General features: G+C 35.3%; 1 protein-coding gene across 1 annotated transcript; it reads right to left on the bottom strand.

The window, feature by feature from the left end:
- Positions 1-158: 158 nt before the first annotated feature.
- On the bottom strand, positions 159-21,149 carry LOC137401591 (monocarboxylate transporter 4-like). Its single transcript, XM_068088019.1, has 11 exons — positions 21,086-21,149; positions 16,729-16,910; positions 16,536-16,642; positions 15,229-15,372; positions 13,537-13,641; positions 13,101-13,273; positions 12,031-12,208; positions 5,971-6,161; positions 5,261-5,411; positions 1,827-2,034; positions 159-710 (listed from the first exon to the last, which is right to left on the bottom strand). The coding sequence occupies exons 2-11, from the start codon at positions 16,845-16,847 to the stop codon at positions 683-685; spliced, it is 1,404 nt and encodes a 467-aa protein (XP_067944120.1). The 5' UTR covers positions 16,848-16,910; positions 21,086-21,149; the 3' UTR covers positions 159-682.
- Positions 21,150-21,238: the final 89 nt, after the last annotated feature.

Raw genomic sequence — 21,238 nt, 5'->3', positions numbered from 1 at the left:
TGTAGAAACACATATTTACACACCTTAATATGCGCAAGTACATATCTACATGCACACATGCAGGTATAAACACGTACGTATATGCATGTGTACACATACTGTAAACAGTTCTAACTGTTTTTGTTGTAGTTTAAACTCCAGTGTCATTTCTATTACATGAAAGAGATGATAGTAAAGTATATTTATCATAATATTCACAATGTTTCATATCAAGAAAAATACTGGAACAATCATAATTGTCGTAACATATGCCATGCTCGCTCCAACTAAATGGTCCCTCAGCTTTTGTCATGCACAACATTCCTTCCTCTTTTACACAAAGGACTAGCACTATCTCATGCATCAGATGATAAAAACATTGCATTGCTAATTGCATCAGAAATTAGTTGAAATATTTGATTGACGAACATGCCTCTCTAACTAATTTTGTGTAATTAGGATAAATAAATAACAGTTATTATAAAAATATATATAATATGGTAGTTCAGATAACAGGGAGTGCGGGTCCCTCATCTTAGAATTTAGCACCGACTACCAACACACAATACAGATATAATAAAGCAGAGTTACATGTATTGTGAACATGGTAAGTTATATGTTGATGATACAGCAAGATTGAAGAGGCCAAGTTTTAGTCCGTCAGTTTTACTAGCCAGTGTCTTAGCCCTGCCATGATTGACAGCTACACATTCGTCAGCAAGTTGGAATCTCTGCAATTATAATAAAAGAATAGTTAAAATAATGAATTACAAAACACAAAATTAGTGTAGACTCCAAGGTTCTTGTGAGGATGATATGAAAGTTAAACTAGAATTGATGCAACTCTAGTGAGGTTGGTTTAAACGCAGAAATGCCCAAATTAACTTGTTTGGAACATGTTGGTATTGCTTGCTTACATTGGCAAGTTCTATTGATGCTGATGGCACTTTTAAAAGTGGTTTTTGAACTATGACCAAAATAGTACACCCAGAGCTTCGACAAAGTTTTCAAAATATTTTTTTCTCAAAAATTAATTTATATTGATGCAATTTAGACATTATTATCATCATTTTGTAGAGAATTTTCTACTGATCATTTTATATGATAGTTCATAAAGATCAAAGAGACGGTTTTTTGAGTTATGACTAAATTAGTGAGCACAAAACATAATGACTAGTTTTGTGAGATTAATTCTCCCACAGGAGTGGAAAACTCTAAAAATAAACTTGCCCAGCAAAGAGTCAATGCTGAGTGCAATTTTAGACCTGGGAAATCGTGCTTGTATGTCCTCTAAAATATCGTTGTTGACATTTTCACTGAATACAGTCAATATTCTCCTCATTTTGTCTCAAACCATTCTAACAGTAATTAGATCAATCATATATTTGAACGAGTTGACTTCAGGCCAATCGTGCCGTTTGAACAATCGTAACAATCTTAAGATGAATTGATTTTAGTCGAATTAACTTTGGACCAATTGAAATTGGCCGACTCATCATTAGACCAATTGTCCAGGGCCAGATAAAACAACATTTCAGTTGACCTTATAACTTCATTGACCAATGAGCAGACAGCATGAGTACGATTAAAAATATTTAGTGGGTGAAGACATGGTGAGAAAAGCGTTGTGGAAGCACCAGGGCATCAGCAAATACCCTAAATGAACATCAGCTTTTCCAAACATGCTCTTCTTTAGGCTATGAGCAGAAAGAGCCAACCTTTCCAACATATACTCGATGTACAATTTGTAACTGAATCTATCAACTAGCTAGATTGGCTACTGAGGTACATGAGAAAGGATAATACCAAAGCTACCGAGTGATGACAACTACGGTGAATAAACCTACACGTTGGCCTCTTCCTGCGTCTCTCCTGGACTGCGTTGCGCCTGAGAAGAACTCTTCAGTTTAATTCGTTTAGTTACAGCCTCCTTGACCTTCTCCTTGGGATGGCCCTCCTTTATCTTCTTGACAATCTCGTGACGAAGTCGTGCTGATGGGAGACTAGAGACCTTGACCCCAAGTAGCAACAGGGAGCAGAACATCATACAGCCCCCTGCAACAGAGAGTAATACAGATATCAGACTAGTAATAATTGAATGTGTGTCATTATTGGTTGTTATCCATCCATTTGTTTGCCTTTTTTGTCACAAAGCAATCTTTGTTCTTTGATCAGCACAATTATTTTGAGATTTTGCAAGATGGCTGATTAACACAGACGGTTAGACCCTCAGTCTAATAAGCTAAATGTCATGAGTTGGAGACCCATATTCAGCAACATTTTAGTTGTCCCATTTATAGCATGTAGAGAATTTTAGGATTGTGTAAAAGTCTGAACGCTTAAAACAACTGCGATTGTAATGTACAAATGAAGGCTTTGACATCTATACCACGATTTATCATTTATGACAATTTAACATTGATTCAGAAGTCACTTTTTATTAACAAGAATCTGTGAGCCCTCTTAAACAAAACAAACTCAATCAAGCTGATTTCAGAGAGAAGGAATTATAATAGAAATTGTAATCTGTCCAATGAGGACCAGTCATTTCAACAAATTAAATATATATAAATTATTTCTCATGCGTCAATTACAAAGGTACATGAATGGAGAGAGCGCTATCCACCAATCAGCCTGTGCTCGATGAACACGCATGAGGAGACAACACTGAGTGTAGCTTAAGACCATAAAGTAAGCAAGCGAGAATAAAACTCACGATCTTCCAGACTAAAATAAAAATGTTGCTCAGGTTTTCAGTTTTAGATAAAATGTGAAAACCTACTTTTAAGTTAAACAATCTTCGAAAATTCTATAAAACTCCAAGCATCACAAACATTGAAAACAAGGATGGACTTGCATTTGGTGGCACAGTTGCCAAAATGCAAAGGAGTTGTGGTATTTAGAGTAAAGAGTATTTAAAGATGTAGTTGCGTCAAAAATGAAATTAGGACCCATAAAAGGCTAAAACATCAGCTACAATTTGATGCCATTTTTGTCTTTGTAGACCAACCCTGTCCAGAGATATATGCGTTTGAATGAGGCCCTCTGTTAAAAAGCTCACGTTCCAGCGGGTGCCAATTTCGTGACGTAACAAGCTTGTTATCTGAAACGAAACCACGAGCGATAAAAATGAGGTCGATTCGTTAGCCAATCATGCGTGCGAAATTTTTATATAGGCCGTAATAAAGGTTATCACTCGTAAAACGCGTTGTCTGTGGTCTCGAAGATTCTCATCGTTGTTTCTGATTCAACGCGTTTCAACAATTACTAAGTTATACATAGTTTTAAAATGGCTTCAAGTTCGAGCGACCGCTACTCAGAGTTTTCTGAGCAACTTTAAGTAAAATATTAGAGTAGACAGCCTATGGCCAAAGCTGACAGGCGTCAGCAGCGTTTTGCTGCAGAAGAAGACAGAATGGAGGTAAATTAACTTAGAGTCTTCTATACTTTAGTAAATGTAATATTTTTTATAGTCATAAATACATGTACTAATTAATAAAATGATAATTCTTTGCTATCTCCAATCATCGTTTCATAGCTTATCTGCCGTTTTACCTAGCTATAATATTTTTTTCGAATTTTCTTTGGTAAATTAGAGTCATGATTACAAATTATTTTCACTCGTAGGAAGTGGGTAAAATCGATTGATCATTGCAAATCTTTAATTTCCAGAACCAAAGCTTCGAATCGTTGGCTTGGCGTACTTGCGCCTTTATTAAATGTTTATTCGTTTTTAAAATTACACTCGCAATCTATTCAACTCCCAATTTGGAAGCTGTCAATAGATACGCTTTAGAATGACATATCTATGAATGACATATTTATTGCATCTACTTTGTTTACATTTACTTGTTTTACTGATTACAGAATGTTTATGTCGTCCCACCAGCCGAAGAAGCTTTGTCAGTGTGGAAACTGCCATAAAGGAGAAAGCGAGAATTGAATGCGTGCTGGATGATGTTTTGTTGAGTTTGTTGCAGTAGATGAATTTGTCTTATTGTATCAGCTAATACTATGTGAGTGGCCACGACTTGATGAATATCTTTAATAAAAGCTTTATGCCGAGATGAAAATATTTTTGCTTGTAAAAATTATATAATAAAATAATATTGTTAAAGATAATGCAAAACATGATTTGCAGAATATTGTAGTGAATCGGATATGGTATATGGGTGTCCGCAGAACTGAAGAATGTGAGTTCAAATCCAGTTTGCAGCAGACTTCTCATCCTTAAAACTCTATCCCTGTCTATATTCTTTTCAAAGAGGTGGCTTGCTTATTTCATTAATTTAGTATTCGGTAAGAATACTACTAGCAATGATATACAGCAATGTATATCATTGCTACTAGCAAGAAACTAGTACGTAGGCAATATGTAATAGGCGACATAATGTGGGCGGGGCTTATGGGAGGCTGTATAGGGTAGCTGCAAAACTGCTGATACAAAGACCGCGTCCTACATAAAGTGACTTGACAGAATTACCGTAGACCGGTAGAATTGGTAGTCGGTACCCAAATGTTTAAACAACATTTGGAGAAAGTGAGTAGAACAAATTTTCAATTTTCGTTATTTGAGGCCTTTGAAACATTCATAATAATGCATCTGTAGCAGGATTTAAAATTTTATTCTAGCTAACATGAGCAAATACAAAATAAGATATATGCCAATAGAGCCGCGTAAGACTAGACTTTTATCGCAAATAGCCGATGTGAATACGAGGGATAGAGACAGGTTGCCAAACGCGTGACATCATTTTTGGCGAGGCTGGGCACGTTTTTGTGGCCTGAGCGTTTTTACGGCGATCAGATTTTTTCGGTTTTAATCTTCAAATATCTTGGCAATGCGATCGCGTAACACAACAAACAACATATCAACTGATAGAGAAAAAAAAATGCTTTCTTTTAAGATCAACTTAAATTTTGACGCAACTACATCTTTAACCACCAAATAGAACCTTCATTCAGTGTTTATGATGTAAAGGTCAGTTGCCTAAATAACATAACTTTAACGCAAAGAAAATTATGCATTGTGACCAAAGAGCAAGAATGCTTTCAGAGAATGTTTATGTAAATCAATGTCATAAAACCATGACTAGAAGACATTTTTGTTTTCTCTCCCAAACCAGAATTTAGCAAATGTGCACCTTGGGCTACCTCAATAAACATCACAAACTACCGCATTCTTGATAAGAGCATCACTAAATGAACATATTGACCAATGACAAGCAGATAGACTATGCTTTAGCAATTGCAAGGAGGCAAGCATTCATTAACTCTTTACCGGCCAGATAGAAGACATTCTTGTAAGAGTCTGTCTCTCCATAGAGAAAACCAGCAACTGGAGGACCAGCGAGAGAGCCAAAACTAGTGGCGAGCATAGCGAAACCGCTACCGCCTGTTGCCAAATCCTGTCCAATTGTCTCACGATTTATCTGCAAGATTATCAGAGTAGTGTTATAACCTCTTAAAGTAACTTCCTCTATAGAATACTGAACAGAAACTTTAGATAACTGTCTTAAACAATTAGGGATTCTATAGATCTATGCATCAGATAGTCATAAACTAGGAACATAAATCTATAGAGTGATTAGCGAAAAGACAAAGAATCGACTAGTTGAGTATTTAAGTTGTAAGCTCTAGGAATACCTGTCGACCTAACTAGAGAACTAGAACTTCTAAGATACATCTATGGACAAGCATAAGTCTATGTACAAGCATAAGAGTATAGACAAGCGTAACTATATGGAAAATCACGGTCTATGAACAGGCATAAGTCTATGAACAAACATAAGTCTATGGATAAACATAAGTAATAGACAAGCATAAATCTATGGACAAACATCAGTCTATGGACATATATAAGTCTATGGACGAGGTAGTAAAACCCAGCCTTGGGTATGAGGATCTACCAATAACTAACTCATTAGTCTATGGATTAGGGAGCAAGTGATACTTCTATGGATCAGCTATTGGGATGAAAGAAATACAGACCTGGTTAATGAAGTTAGACCAGAAGCCCACATAGAATCCAAAGAGCATGGAGTAACCAAGGAGACCAGTATACTTCACAGAGATGTCTCCAAACAAACCAGTAAAAATTGCAGTCAGACAAAGACCACAGAAGATAGAGGTCACTGTATCCATGGTAACAGCTTCTCCCAAATGTAGTATTCTGAACATACCTGGAAAATATTGCATCATCATGTAAAATAAATGTAGACTCAAAATGGATAATATTAACAACTATGGTATATGAATGGCAGAGCTGCAACCTTTAGTATTTAAGGGTACAGATGAGTAAACAACACAATGCATTGATATTTATATACACTTAGCTTCTAATATTGTAAAAATTTATATATTAACTTGTTAACTATAATATTTATATTATTGTATTTATACTATTATTATTAATATTATATTTATTGTATTAACTATACTTGTATAAGTATTTATACATTAACTATCAGTATATTAACTTACATGTGTCAAGGCCACAGCCGGCCAATAGATTTTAGGAGATGTATTGGTCAAATGTACCACAGAAGTACTAGTATAGAATATATACTTTGACTGATGCCAACCGGTTGTATATATCCCAATAAATTGTAGTTAACACATTAAAGCTTCGAAAAGAGAGAATTTGGAGAGTTTTCTTCCACCTGGTCCATCTCCCGACTAAACTCGGCTGCGCAATTTCACTTTGTTTCTCTGCACTTCCGGTTTATGTATGATTAGGAAATTTTGATCACTTTAGATGTAATACATTTGCAGTCTAATTCTGTAGTTTCAAAATGATTGGACCATTAGATATCACCAGAATACCAAAGGCACTCACTTCTAACCGAGCAAGAAATGAAAAATGGCTGCTAACAGAACACTAGTTTTTAATGACACACTGATTGAAATTCTTGGTAAAAAAGAATTGAAAATAGACAGAGTTAGAAAACTTCTCCTCAGCAACAAGAGCTTTACACTAAAACTATGTGTTTTCTATTCATAACAAATATACACTCTATCAGACTCGGTGTACTGCAATCATTGTTACTTCGGTTAACTCTAAAACATAATATATTTTAAAGAGTGTGAAACAAAACTATTCACTATATTTGATTTCTGTTTATTTCAGTGAGATCTATATTACTGAAGCTTCAACATAATATTCAGTTGAAAAGGGAATCGGACTAACTTAAGTACTTTTACAGTAGATGGAGAGATGTTAATACGGGCTAATATCAGGGAACCTGCTTGTATTTACAAGGTCAGGCTTAAAAGTGTTACATAAAAACCAGAGCTGCTCTCAAATCATGGTGATTCGAATATTCGAATATTTGAAACAAATTATATTGTACTGATTTGACACAAATGGTGATTTGATTTGAAAAGTTTTGGAAGTAACTTGATTCGATTTAAAGTTTCAGGCTGATTTGAAGACTTGATTTGAAAAATAAATCAAATCACATCGCTATTGATAGCCTTGTCTTCTGTAACCGATCGAAATATTTTTACGACGTTTGCGAAGTTAGTCCAAACTTTGGCAAGAAATGCGCACCATCGATACCGAGGCTAAGCAACTGCGTGCGTGTCCTTCTACAGAAAAAAGAAAAGGACCGCGTGTCGTGTGTGTAAAAGATGAGCAACATGAGCAGCTCTGGTAAGTTGTGGAAAAGGCATGTTTGTAGTTGTGGTGCTGGCATTGAATACCTTGATGTCAATTATTTGATTGCTAGAAATTGGTTGTGACTATCCCACTCTAACCTCACAGTCACTAGTCAAAATAAAAATTACTTGTGCTGTGCCTACGGCATGAATGAATGAATAGAGTATTATAATATATAATATTCTATACAATAATATTCCATGCCGCGGACACATTCAATATTCACAGTAATGACAATGTTAATGAATATAATATGCATTATATTATAATTGGGTAGAATTTAATTAATAAAACAAATTAAAATTTTATTTGTTATATCAAATTTATTAGGATAATATTAAATAAAATTTTGATTTAATTTATTCTTTTAAATTATAAATGAAATCATAACAATAACATTCTATCCAAGTAAGTATAATACATGTAATAATTATATATCATACATAGTTTTAACATTACCATTTATGTATACATTATTATTATATAATTAATTATATTATATGTATAATAATATAATTAATAATAATTTATACACAGTCATTTACTTACTAAGTGAAGTATAATACTTAAAACGGGATTTCCTTTAAGAGCCCACTTTACACTTGAATGAAGTGTACATGCACATTATGTAGTATATATGAGTATATTTTCTATTGAAGAAATGTTCGAGGATCTCGTGACAGAATCATTCATAGTTACTGACAATGCCAACATGGATTCATATGATCTAGATCTACCTGGTATGTCTGTCTCGGGCCACTTCTGATAGTGATAAAAATTTCTGTATGTTAATCATATATACAATACTCTCATCTCACGTGTGTTACTGCACGACAATTACATAGCTTCATTATTCTTTTTAGAATCTAGTCAACTCTCTCCATAGATATATATACCTAGATTGGCCAATAGGGAAAAAGCCTGTCAGACATAAATAGCACGACGTAACGTCACTGTATTGTACCTCACGCCTGACTGCACTGCTGTTTACAATGAATCTAATGGAAAAAAGGTAACAAAATTACATTTATTTTCACATAAAAACCTTCTTGTATACATAATCCAGTAAACTAAAGCAATTATGTGATAATAATTGATAACCACCATAGATTAAAACTATAAAAGCTATGAATTGTTGCACACAAATCATGAGCCATCATGGCTTTATTTGCAACCTCTTTTATCCCCATTCTCTCTTTTCCCCTTCTCCAAAGAATAAGTTAGAAGGGGAAAAGAGAGAAGGGGAATGGAGAGGGGAGGGGAAATAGCCCACCCACTCAAAGAGCCAGACCTTGGCTAGGTAAATAGACTAATATGCTGAACTAAACATGACTAAATATGATGAGTATGCAAGTATGTCTGAAGTCAAAAATGAGACAGAATGATTATTTTACAGCTGGCTATGTAGCTGGCTAGGTCACCAAAGCTGAAGTGTAATGATTGTATCACTAGCATCGTGGATGTTACCAACGTTGATGTAAACCAAGCAACGAATTCCCTAATCACAGTTAAGAATCAGGGTGGCTTGACTTTGTCTTCGCCTGTGGTGATTGAGGTTTGCAACCACAGCGAGAAAGTGACAAGAGTGTTGCTTGGTAGTGCTGGATTGGTGAAAAACTTTGCCAGGCTAGCACTAATTGCCACCACTAAGAAGCCAGTCACGAAAGGACAATACCAAGTTATTTGTACAATATGCAAAAGCAAGTTAAAGGTTGACTTGCAACAAAATTCACATTGCAGTTAATTGGTATCATAAGATTCACCATGCCTTACTCTGTTGTGTTGTAGGTGTGAAATATATGAGAAGGTGATTACAAGCTCTTAAAAGCTAAAAACCTATACAGTCATACTTCAACTTACGAGCTTAATGCGTTCCGAGACTGAGCTCGTATGTTAATATACTCGCATGTTAGTGTAACTATGTTAGGTTTTTATGTTAAAATAAATGTAATTTTGTTACCTTCTTCCCATTAGATTCATTGTAAACAGCAGTGCAGTCAGGCGTGAGGTACAATACAGTGACCAATAAGTTATCCTTCATTACAACAGTTGTCTTTGATAAATTTGAATTTTATCAATGTCTTACAAGACAAACTCAGAAGCAAACTTTCATTTTTAACTTGACGTAATTAAAAAATTTTCGCCGTTCGTAGTTTAAAGTTTCTCGCTGGTTAGCTAATTTTTCCTTTGTTTCGCTTTCACGATTAGCCGGCCGTCTTAAAATAAATCTATCTAAATACGTTCGCCTTTGTCGCCCTTTCAACATGTTGCGATTAGGACGAACACAGGTGTCGTCACAAAGGATTAAAGCACAACCACTAGCCAACTTGTCCGAATGTCTATTTTTATAGTTTTGATAGATAGCACCGGCCTTTTCACGTAGCATCGTTTCAGTTACGCTGTCACCGGCCAATTGTTTATCTTTTATCCAATTAAATGCCTGAGCAGTCTCTCCATCAGCGGTCGTGAAGATCGCTGCGCCGTTTAGAAACTATGGTTAGTCCTTTTGCGAACTAACTGCCCTGAATATAATCCTTCTGTTTGATAATTGTGGATGTATTTCTGTCATATTGCTTAGCTAGCTCAATCACGCATACACATTTCGCATATTTTTCAATAATTATCTGTTTAATATCAACTGTTATCATTTGCTTTTTCTTTGCATCATCTTTCATTTTACTGAGAAACTTTAGTCAACGCAGAGTACTTTTAATTCACATACAGTGTAATTCTGCACTGAAAATCGCGCACAAAAACGCAGTACCAAAGTATAAATCTGAGTAGTTGAAAAATACAGAGTGATGCTGTTCTCATAAAACACCTTCGGCATACTTGGCAACTGACTCACGGGCTCGTATCTCAAACATGGCTCGTATGTTAGTACTGAAACTTGCTTAAAAGCTGGCTCGTATCTCAAGTTTCTCGTACGTTGGAGCACTCGTAAGTTGAAGTATTACTGTACTTGGTAATGTTTAGTTCAACATGATATTAGTCTTTTACCTAGCCAGGGTCTGGCTCTTTGGGTGGGTTGGCTATTTGCCCCCCTCACCTTTCCCCCTTCTCTCTTTTTCCTTTCTCACTTCTTCTTTGGAAAAGGGGAAAGAGAGAATGGGGATAGGAGAGGGTTGCAAATAAAGCCCTGACGGCTCATGATTTGTGTGCAACAATTCATAGCTTTTATAGTTTTAATCTATGGTGGTTATCAGATATTATCACAGAATTGCTTCAGTTTACTGGATTATGTATCCAAGAAGGTTTTTATGTTAAAATAAATGTAATTTTGTTACCTTCTTCCCATTAGATTCATTGTAAACAGCAGTGCAGTCAGGCGTGAGGTACAATACAGTGACGTTACGTCGTGCTATTTATGTCTGACAAGGCAACCAATGGGAATAGCTATTATTGGCCAATCTAGGTATATATATCTATGACTCTCTCAATCACGATCAAGGTCACCTATCCAGGCCTCAGAACCTCATTCTCAAGAATCATTCTCGACAGTCACAAGAATTTTCAAAATATATTATAGGCTCAATACTTAGTTTCGTTTCTTTCAAGTTCAAGCCTCAGTAACTGTGTTTCACTTGCCAATATTTTCAGGTTTTATCTTATATTTGTATCTTATATTTTGTAACTTTAAACAAGTATCTAAGCTTTTTTTTACATTTGTACATTCTTGCTTAAAAGCTTCAATAAAAGCAAAATCACAGCCATGACCATAAACTGTTACATAACCCTCCACTCATTCATTGATGTATCGAGCCAATGGTATGATGTGCTTTGCCATGATGTTTTAACATACCTTGTAGAACAAAGAACAAAACCGTATCTAGTGATGAATTTAGCATACATAATACATATAGTGGTACAGAGATACAGCTATACTATTCCTATCCATAGAACCCAAAACGGGCAGGGGGGCAAACCCCCTACCCTTTCCCCCTGGTTCAGGTCCTATGGATAGGAGTACAGGCTACGCCGCTACAGCTATACTGTAGATTGAAGTACTATGCAACGATTGAGCGAACAATTTGAAAAAGTATTTCAAATCATTCTCAAATGATTCAGGATTTGAATTCGTTATTGGGCTGATTCGATTTGATTTGCTTCGAATCTGCTGACAAGAGTGGTGGATTTGATTTGTAGTTCGCCGGATATGATTTGATTCATAAAAAAGTGATTTGAAAGTAGCTCTGATAAAAACATTATTTTGCAGTTGATTCCTAGCAATGTTTAAACAACCAAAATAATGCTCATCATATCACTGTACTCTCTATTGGATGAATAGAGCTTCAGGGTTGAATATTCTATTGATACAAAGAAATTCAAATAGCATTATGCGAACGGAATAACTCTTAGTAAGGATTAGTTTGTAACAGGAAATGGAATACCTCTACTGAACAAACTAAGGCCACCGATACAGCTCAGCATGATAGCAGCCCCCTCGGAGGAGTGTCCATTTTGCATGGTGAAAATGGGCAGATGGATATACATGATGCTCGAACCGAAAGCCCAGATGAAGTTGACGAAGCAGACAGCAAGGAACTCAGGCTTAGCGAGCGCCTCCTCCTGCACACAAAGAATAGGCAATGATGTTGAGAGCTTTTAAATATCCAATGTAAACAAGAAAACACAACTGACAAACACAACAAATAATATATCATAAAACATATCTAATAAGTGCTCATGTGTAAATGAAAAAATGCACACTCCAGAGAGACAAAGCTACCCTGGTCCCTGTTGTAAATCAACATATTTATCATTAAACAATAGTCCTAAATGTTTAGATTATAACAAAGAAACCAATAGTAAACTACAATCTTCCACCTAACATCTGCTCTTAACAGAGAATATGTATCTTATAAGTTATATGAAAACCATTTGATTTTATTGGCTAACTTTTACCGTTTTATGATTCTGGTATGGCATAATTTGGAAAACACTGTTTAGAATGAAATTATTGCCAATAAAGTAATACATATATATATTACTTACCATACTTTTCGGACAATTAACCGCACCCCTATATAAGCCGCAATTGCTTTATTTTTCAAAAAACGATAATAAAACAATACATAAGCCGCACCTTTGTATAGGCCGCAGAACCCAAGACGGTGCTTTGTAACGCGGCAGCAACTTTGCTGTTTAAAACAGAACAGTGCTTAACGGCACTGTTTCGTATTAACCAACATTTTTTAACCTAGTGCCTAATGGAACGGTACCGTTAGGCATTGTTTCGTATTTTCTTTCACCTGTAGGGGCGCACTAACCGGATATTCTGGTTAATGCGCCCTAGCGATGAAAGAAAAAGCCACAGAATAGCCGCACCCTTATATAAGCCGCATGGCTCAAATCGTCAGGAAAAAGTAGCGGCAAATAGTCTGACAAGTACGGTACTAAAACATATGCAAATTATACCATCACAACATTTCAGAATATTTCCTATTTTGAAAATATGCACCTTGAATATTTCAATGGTTAGCTTGCTGTTTTTCATAGGATTTGGGGCAATCATGAGCGCCCCCATAATCGAGATGATAGCGAGGGTGCCAGACAGGATAAGCATGCAATACATGTAGTCTATGTTTAACTGTAACCAGTTGAGTCCGGGAGGGAATGTAGCCACCCCAATACCTAGAAACAAAATGTTACATATTAGCTAAACATTCGCCAAGAAGAAAAAAAGTATAAAATTTACAACACTTGAGGATAGAACCGACAAAACAACATACACCGTAAATGATACATATAATCGGTATTGACACAAACATTAAATTTTTTACAAAATCACGTGCTGAGTTTTTACATTCTTATTTTCAAGATAGCCTCTCTTTAAAAGTATATGATATGGTTATGTAACAATAGATATACCATGAGGATTCATAGAACTGCCCTACCTATGCCACTCAGTGCCAGAGTGGTGGCCAACTTATTGCCAGCCCTAGGGAAATGCAGTTCAACTGTGAGTAGTGCGGGTATAAGCGCAAGTCCGACACCGATACCTGTAACATGAATAATTAAATCATAAGATCACAGGATACATACAGTAGTCATGTGATGCCTGTAAACCAACAAGATACGACCGTAACTGGTGCAAGAACAGAAATATGTGCATCAGGAGTAAGTCTCGTGTTGACCCACTGAAAATGAGAGAGTCATTGTCTAATCATACCAATATAATTTAATATAAATTATAATAAATCACATTTAAATATAATTTAGCACCGGTATGTGAAGGCTAGTTTACTCTATATCACCGTATGTCAGTGTTGACCTCTTTTTGATTATTCATCGACTATGTGCACTGTAAACCGATGGCATAGTCGAATCAACGCTAAATTGTAGGGAGAGATCGCAGCTATCAAACTTTCCTGATTGTTCCCCGAGCATTCACGACAACAGGTGCAATGTGTACCATTTTGACGATGGTGATTGGCCGTCGCGAATTGCTCGATCTACATTTGTTAATGACGATTGCTGTGGAATCAGTATTTCATCTGTTTCCGTGACTGCACTGTATAATAAGAACTCTATGCCGTGGACTGTTCGCTGATGTAAACGCAGATCGGTTTGTAATAGTGTGAACATTATTGCTACAGATGGTCACCGAAGTATTGTGTGATTAACATCGACGTACGGCGATACAGTGTGAATTTCCCTTAATAACCAGTGAACCAGCATTGGGCAATGAGTGCTTTAAAAGTGTACTGACTGGTGCGCATGCCAAATAAACCTGTAAACTTACTATACTAACTTGCAAGCGCATCTTAAAGATGTGTGAGCACACCCTACTGATTGTGAACATACTTCAATAACTTGTGAGATTATCATACAGATCTGTAAGAACTGTCAACTGACTTGAAAGCAAAATTTGCTGAAATGTAAACAGATCCTAGAGACCAATGAACACTTTACTACTATAAGAGCCACAAGTACTCAGCTTTGGGCACACTTTACACACATGTAAGCACATCTAACTCACATGTAAACACACCATATACATCACTCATAATAATATCCAATCCTCTGTGAGCACACCCAACTCATATATAAACACATCCAACTCACCTGTAAGCACATCCAACTCACCTGTAAGCACATCCAATTCACCTTCATGCACATCCAACTCACATATATGCACAACCAACTCACCTGTAAACACATCCAACTCACCTGTAAGCACGTCCAACTCACCTGTAAGCACATCCAATTCACCTTTAAGCACATCCAACTCACCTGTAAGCACATCCAACTCAAATTTAAGCACATCCAACTCAACTGTACGCACATTCAACTCACCTTTAAGCACATCCAACTCACCTGTAAGCACATTCAACTCACCTGTAAGCACATCCAACTCACATATAAGCACATTCAACTCACCTAAAAGCACATCCAACTCACCTGAAAGCACATCCAACTCACCTGTAAGCACATCCAACTCACATATAAGCACATTCAACTCACCTGAAAGCACATCCAACTCACCTGTAAGCACATTCAACTCACCTGAAAGCACATCCAACTCACCTGAAAGCACATCCTACTCACCATATAACCAACTTGTAATCACACATGTATCTACTTACCTGTAAGAACACCCATGGTGAGGCAAATGGCAGTGAGGGAAGTGCAGAAGACAGCTAAAGCTGGTCCTAAAGCTGCCACAAAACCTCCAAGTATGATAGAACCTCTGCATCCAATCAGCCTTATCAGAGGCATGCAGACTATACCTGTATTTGAGTTAATTCTGTACATATTCTATGTACGTGAGACAAATATAACATACTATAAGTTGAACTACTATCAACACTCACTGACTACCAAGTGATTTAAAACAGGTGTCAGCCGAATGCATGTTACTCATCCCAAGTGGGACAAGGCTAAACCAGCCTGACACACGAGGAAGGTGCTTTCGAAATGAGAAAAGCGTGTAAAACAAAAAAATATTCACGAAAGCCTCTTAAATTTAAAGATCAATTCATTTAGAACATAAATAAAAATGAAAAAAAACAACTAATACTTCAATAGTCAATTCCGACCAGCTTAACAATACAAGGTTTCATTTGAGATATTCTCACATATTTCACACAAGTTAAATGAATAACATCTGCACACGCAAATAAAAAAATTGAATATCAATAGGGTAATATCAATTGATAAACAATTGTGGTAATAAATACAAACAGATAATGTACTTGCATTTCTGAAAAAATTACATTATATTAGATTTTTATAGCCTCTCCGCTGTAAATCCCAGGGAATGAAGTGTTCAATAAAACAGACCAAGTTCAGAAGTACAGGCACACTACAAAATTGGAACCCACTATGGAAAATGAACACTTTCTATATTATTAAAGTACTGGTATACTATGACAGAGTTGCACACAAATGAAGAAGTACAGATCATCGGTAAAAAGATATTTTACATGTTTCCATGACACGCATGATGCAGATTTGGAGTTGTGCACTCATTGAGTTACCATATGATAAAGTGTTTCTACGGACATTCGTGTGATGCTGATTAACGCCCGTGCTTTATTGAAATGTAAAAAATTCTATGCAATAGTTTAATTCAATAATTCGCTAATTCAATAATTAGCGATGCAGTCTTGTGACGCTTAGTAGCATTCGGAAAATTTCGGTCAAATCGAAAAAAATGATGTGAAGTGTGAAAATGTTTACAATGCAACAGTTTGCATGGCATTTTTTTGCGCATCAATAATTTTTTCGCAAATACGAAACATTTGATAAGGATTTGTGAGTAGAACAACTCGCTTGAATTGCAAATTTTTGCCGTTTAAATCTTGCGAATTGATGTAAACATATGAGTCATGGAAACATAACGATTGAGTAATGAATGAACAGTTCTGATATAAAAATATAGAATACTCACTAGATAGACTCATAGATGAAAGCATAGAGGCACCAAGCCAAGTCTGCTCTATCACAGAGTATGTTTTATCTAAGTGACTCGCAAATACGACCATTGCAATCGGTGAGCTACAAAATACAATAATTTAAAAGTAGCACCTTATGGTACATTCTATTACAGTCATTGATTTACAAAGAGACAGACAGACCCTCACCTGTAGACTGCGCCACAGCTAATAGTTATAACAAGGAAAGAGAAGATAACTATCATATAGCTCCAACATTGAGACTGAGGAATGCCTGGTGAACTGTGGGATGCTTTTTCCTTCCCCATTTCGGCTTTGCAGTTTACGAGATTCCAAGATTAGACGAAATGTGGTACCATTCCTTGTTGACCCTGTAATGAATTGATAGGCCTTCTTAACAGACAAAAAGTAGTTTGTCTTTTCAGGTTAATATTTTTAGCCGGTGAGTGCGAGAAAATAATACGACGACATGATTTTAAATACCAGACTAACCATTAACACTAATATTAGCCATGACGATAATCTTTCATTAGATAAGATGATCACCTATTAATATCTGCGTGAAAAGCATCGAACTAAATGTTTAGAATTGTGACGAAATCATTGGTGAATACACACATGATTATGTACGCACGGTTCACATAACAGCAAAACTGATTGCAAGAATTGGTGTTCAAACTGCATTAGTAAACAAAAAATAAGTCAGAGGAAAACATTGAAAATCATATATATCTCCACTTGTACATTAACTTGGTTTCATTTTAGAAGTTGATTGCGGACAGAGCTTGCTGTCATTGGAATACCTACATGTATGTTAATAAATCCTGTTTGATTATTGTGTTCTGTTAGTTGCAATTCCACATTTATTAGTCGATTTAATCTACACTACACATGCATATGCTCTATGCCAGAGATGGCCAAGTGATTTTGGCCATGATCCGTTACAGCCAAATCTGACAAACTAAAGATCCACAACAAACTGAATATGTGCATTTTTCTTTTTTACCATACATAAACATGCAATTATTTGTGCACATTTTAAAACCATAGCATCAAATACGATTTAAAATTTTTTATTAACATACATAATTTCACTAAAAAACAGTGAAGGAATGTGTTGTAATAAAAATGTCTAATATCAGTGAGAAAAATGATGACAAGAAATGATAAATACAGTCAAACATGGATAACTCGTCCACGGATAGCTCGAACACATGGTTAATTCGAACATTTCCTTTGGTCCGTTCCCACGTAATGATAAATTGCTATAGATAACTCGAACTCAACACTGTTAATTCGAACTGTTTTTTTGCCCAACGGCTACCGAAACGGTTGTTATCGCTTTAGAAAATCACTTTATTCAAAGCCATAGAGGTAAACTTCATCTTTTCGTAATTCATAAGCGTCGTTATTACCACCATCGGCAAAATATTTTTGTCAACGACTTTTCTAAAAGTTTGGTGAAATTTGATTTATACTGCGATACGATGAATAGCACGGGCTAGCCGGGTCACGGGCGCAAGGATTTTCGCCACGCACATACAAAACAAAAATCGCATGTTGTTTTGTATGTGCGTGGCGAAAATCTTTAAGTGTGTGACCCGGCTAGTCCGTGATGAATAGTTTTCCGATGTTGATTCCGTTGTTGAATCAACGTCGGAATGTTGAAAACGTCTTAAAAAATGTTGTAATTAAACGTATACGTTGTCTGAGCTACAAAAAACTATTCATCGTTTGACCTAAACACAGGATACGTGTGTACATTCAATAAGTATCTATTAAAAAAGCGTGAGTGATATAGAATGTACCGTAAAACCTCGTAAAACTTCTAATTGAACTGCCTCGGAGTGTTGCTCTTAACGAATCCCAGGTAAAGTAAGGTAATCTGCATAAACTTCAAGAAAAAACGGCAAAATTGATCGTGGGTAAAACCCCAAAAGAAAAAAATGTCTTTTCTTTTGAGCATTTCAACAACGATCAAGTTTTGCCAATGTCAATCTGAAAAACGTCCTGGCAATAATATCACCTCAAACAACAAACCAATCTCAAGTGATAGAAAAATCTCTATACTTTTTCATGAAAACGTTTTAAACTTTACATTAGAAGCATTTAATTTGAAACAAGCCATTTGTGCTTTTGATTTATATTATAGTTTGTATATGTACATGTATCTACTAATAAATAAGTAAATATATGGACTTGTGACAGTGCTCTGATAACTTGAACGCTCTGATAATTCGAACACTCTTGCTCGGTCCCTTGAAGTTCGAGTTATCCATGTTTGACAGTATTTGTGAGTCGTGTTCTGTGATTGTTTTTCACAAAATCTTTTGCTAAAAACAATGAATTTACAAAAATTCTAAGAAAAGCTTACAAAAATCTTTTTTAAATTAAATTACAAAAAATACTTCAAAAATATTTTTTGGCAGCTAACTTGAAAGATTCACAAAAAAACTACAAAGATCCATATAACGATCTAGATCCGCCATTTGGCAATAGTTACTCTATGGCTTCTATCAGGTCGACCTAAATATTTGACGTAAAACTCCATTTGGTTCCTGAGAAGCAGCCTCTTAGACACCAACTATTGTAATATCTATATATATATATCTATATATGTATATAGATACTACTATTCTATATATATATCTATATATATATTGTCCCACGACCAAACACGAGCGAAGCGATTGTCTGGGAGATGTATGATAAATGCATATGTGCACACAACTCACGAAAATTATTCATCAACGGCCGTCGCACACCCTTGTACCAAAATCTCATCAACGAATTTAATCATTTTTCAATAGAGTCGTTTAAGTATAATAACGATATAAAACACATATAAACCTATTTAAATATGTTACCGAGTCTTTATTATTTGTAGAAAATTTCCTAAACCTTACCCATCTGATCGAATTATACATAAATAGACAGATTAATTCAGCCTGAAATCGTTATTAAAACTTGACAAGCCTTATTATTATTATCAAAATTAAGATTGGCAAACGAAACGCCAAGCGACAGAGAATAGAACCATTAAGTCTTGCGCATTTCACGAAAAAAAACGTGCACATTTCACCAGTCTATAGCATTGTCCAATTGCCGAAGGTTTCTGTAATTAACGTAGAAGTACTGAAAAGCAATCGCTTCTTTTTTGCCAATTTCAAAGTAACTGACATTTTGGACACTTATGAGTACTTTGGTATTCCAACTGATGTCCAAAGCAGTAAAAGTAAAGGAAATGACGATGATATTTTTTAATGATTTTTTCTGAGATTATTACAATATTTAATTATAAGAATAATTATTCGATTTTATAAGATTCAATTATAAGAATAAGCATTCGAATTTACAAGATCAAAGTATATAGTGACCGATGTTGGGCAATATGTCACTGTTATTATTTTTTCTAAATAGTTTTGTTAAATAGATTTTCTAAAAATCTATATAAATACCACAACTTCTTGATACTGTTAGCTATGAGGTTTTAAAATGTAAACAAAATTGTGCATTGGTTTTCTATTATTACTGTATTACTATATTAATAATATTGGTTATTCGAACAACATCAGTGCATTTTACTTCTAATATTGCATTTCTCCTATTGCAGGGGGGAGAGATATAAACAGATAATATTTTCCTTTCATTATTGCTGTTTGTTGTATATAATAACACCTAGTACATTACAGCTACCATTGCAGTTATCCTATTGCACTGCAGTGCCATTTGACTGCTAATATTGCATTTCTCAACCACCAGTACCCTTTCTTTTTTCCAATATCACTTTGGTCGTAGGCTGTATGACAGGAGAATTTTGAGTATTATCTAATTGAAAATGAAAGAAATGTTACTGCTTGAATCAAATCTTATTTTAATTAATAAAATGTAAAACCATTTTAGATGTAAAACCTATCATCAGCAAATCTAGTTTGAAATACACATGTAAATTTTTACAAACGTCTATTTTTATTTCTTTTTAAAGACACATTCATAATCCCAGATAGTATTCACCAGATAGTATACACTTTGATTATCTTCTACATGGTATCTTAGCATAATTTAAACATAAAGCCTTACTGCTTACACTATCCTATCACTGTTGTATAGAGTTTCTCCAGCAATAAACCAGATGCAGCTGATTCTGTCTTGACATTGTCTGACAAAATCAGCTACAAGGTCAAGACAGCTTATCCTTGTATCTGGCAGCTTGTCTTGACCATTAGTACTAGAGTTTGGTTTATCAGAAGCAGGCTAGAAACACATTCTTGCGAATCAAGTAAAATTTAGACTAATCCATGAAAACTTTGTCAATCAGTGCATAAATAATCAGTAAATAAGAAATAAGAACACATAGGAGCACATGTGAAAAGAGTTGCAATGTAGTATTTAGAAGAATCTTCGTACACGTCTTATGTTCGTACCTCATGCATCACATACAAAGTAAAGCAAAAGGATAATGCAAGCTTTAAAAATTAAATAATATGAAATATCTAATAGCAACTTTCAAATGATCTTAAAGCCACGTTTCTGAGCAAATTACTACCTATTTGTCTTTATTATCGCTCAAGCAGGCAAAAGTCCAAAACAACTACGAAAGTATGGTCACGTGGTCTATATGTAGCCTAAAGTCAATTAACAAATGATAGTTGTTGAATTGAGTCTCTTCGCCAATAGCTTTCGTTATTAAAAAATCAAA

This window comes from Watersipora subatra, chromosome 8 (assembly GCF_963576615.1).
Source record: "Watersipora subatra chromosome 8, tzWatSuba1.1, whole genome shotgun sequence".
Lineage (NCBI taxonomy): Eukaryota > Metazoa > Bryozoa > Gymnolaemata > Cheilostomatida > Watersiporidae > Watersipora > Watersipora subatra.
Note: the sequence above shows the minus strand (reverse complement) of the source record. Positions and strands in the feature narration are given on the sequence as shown.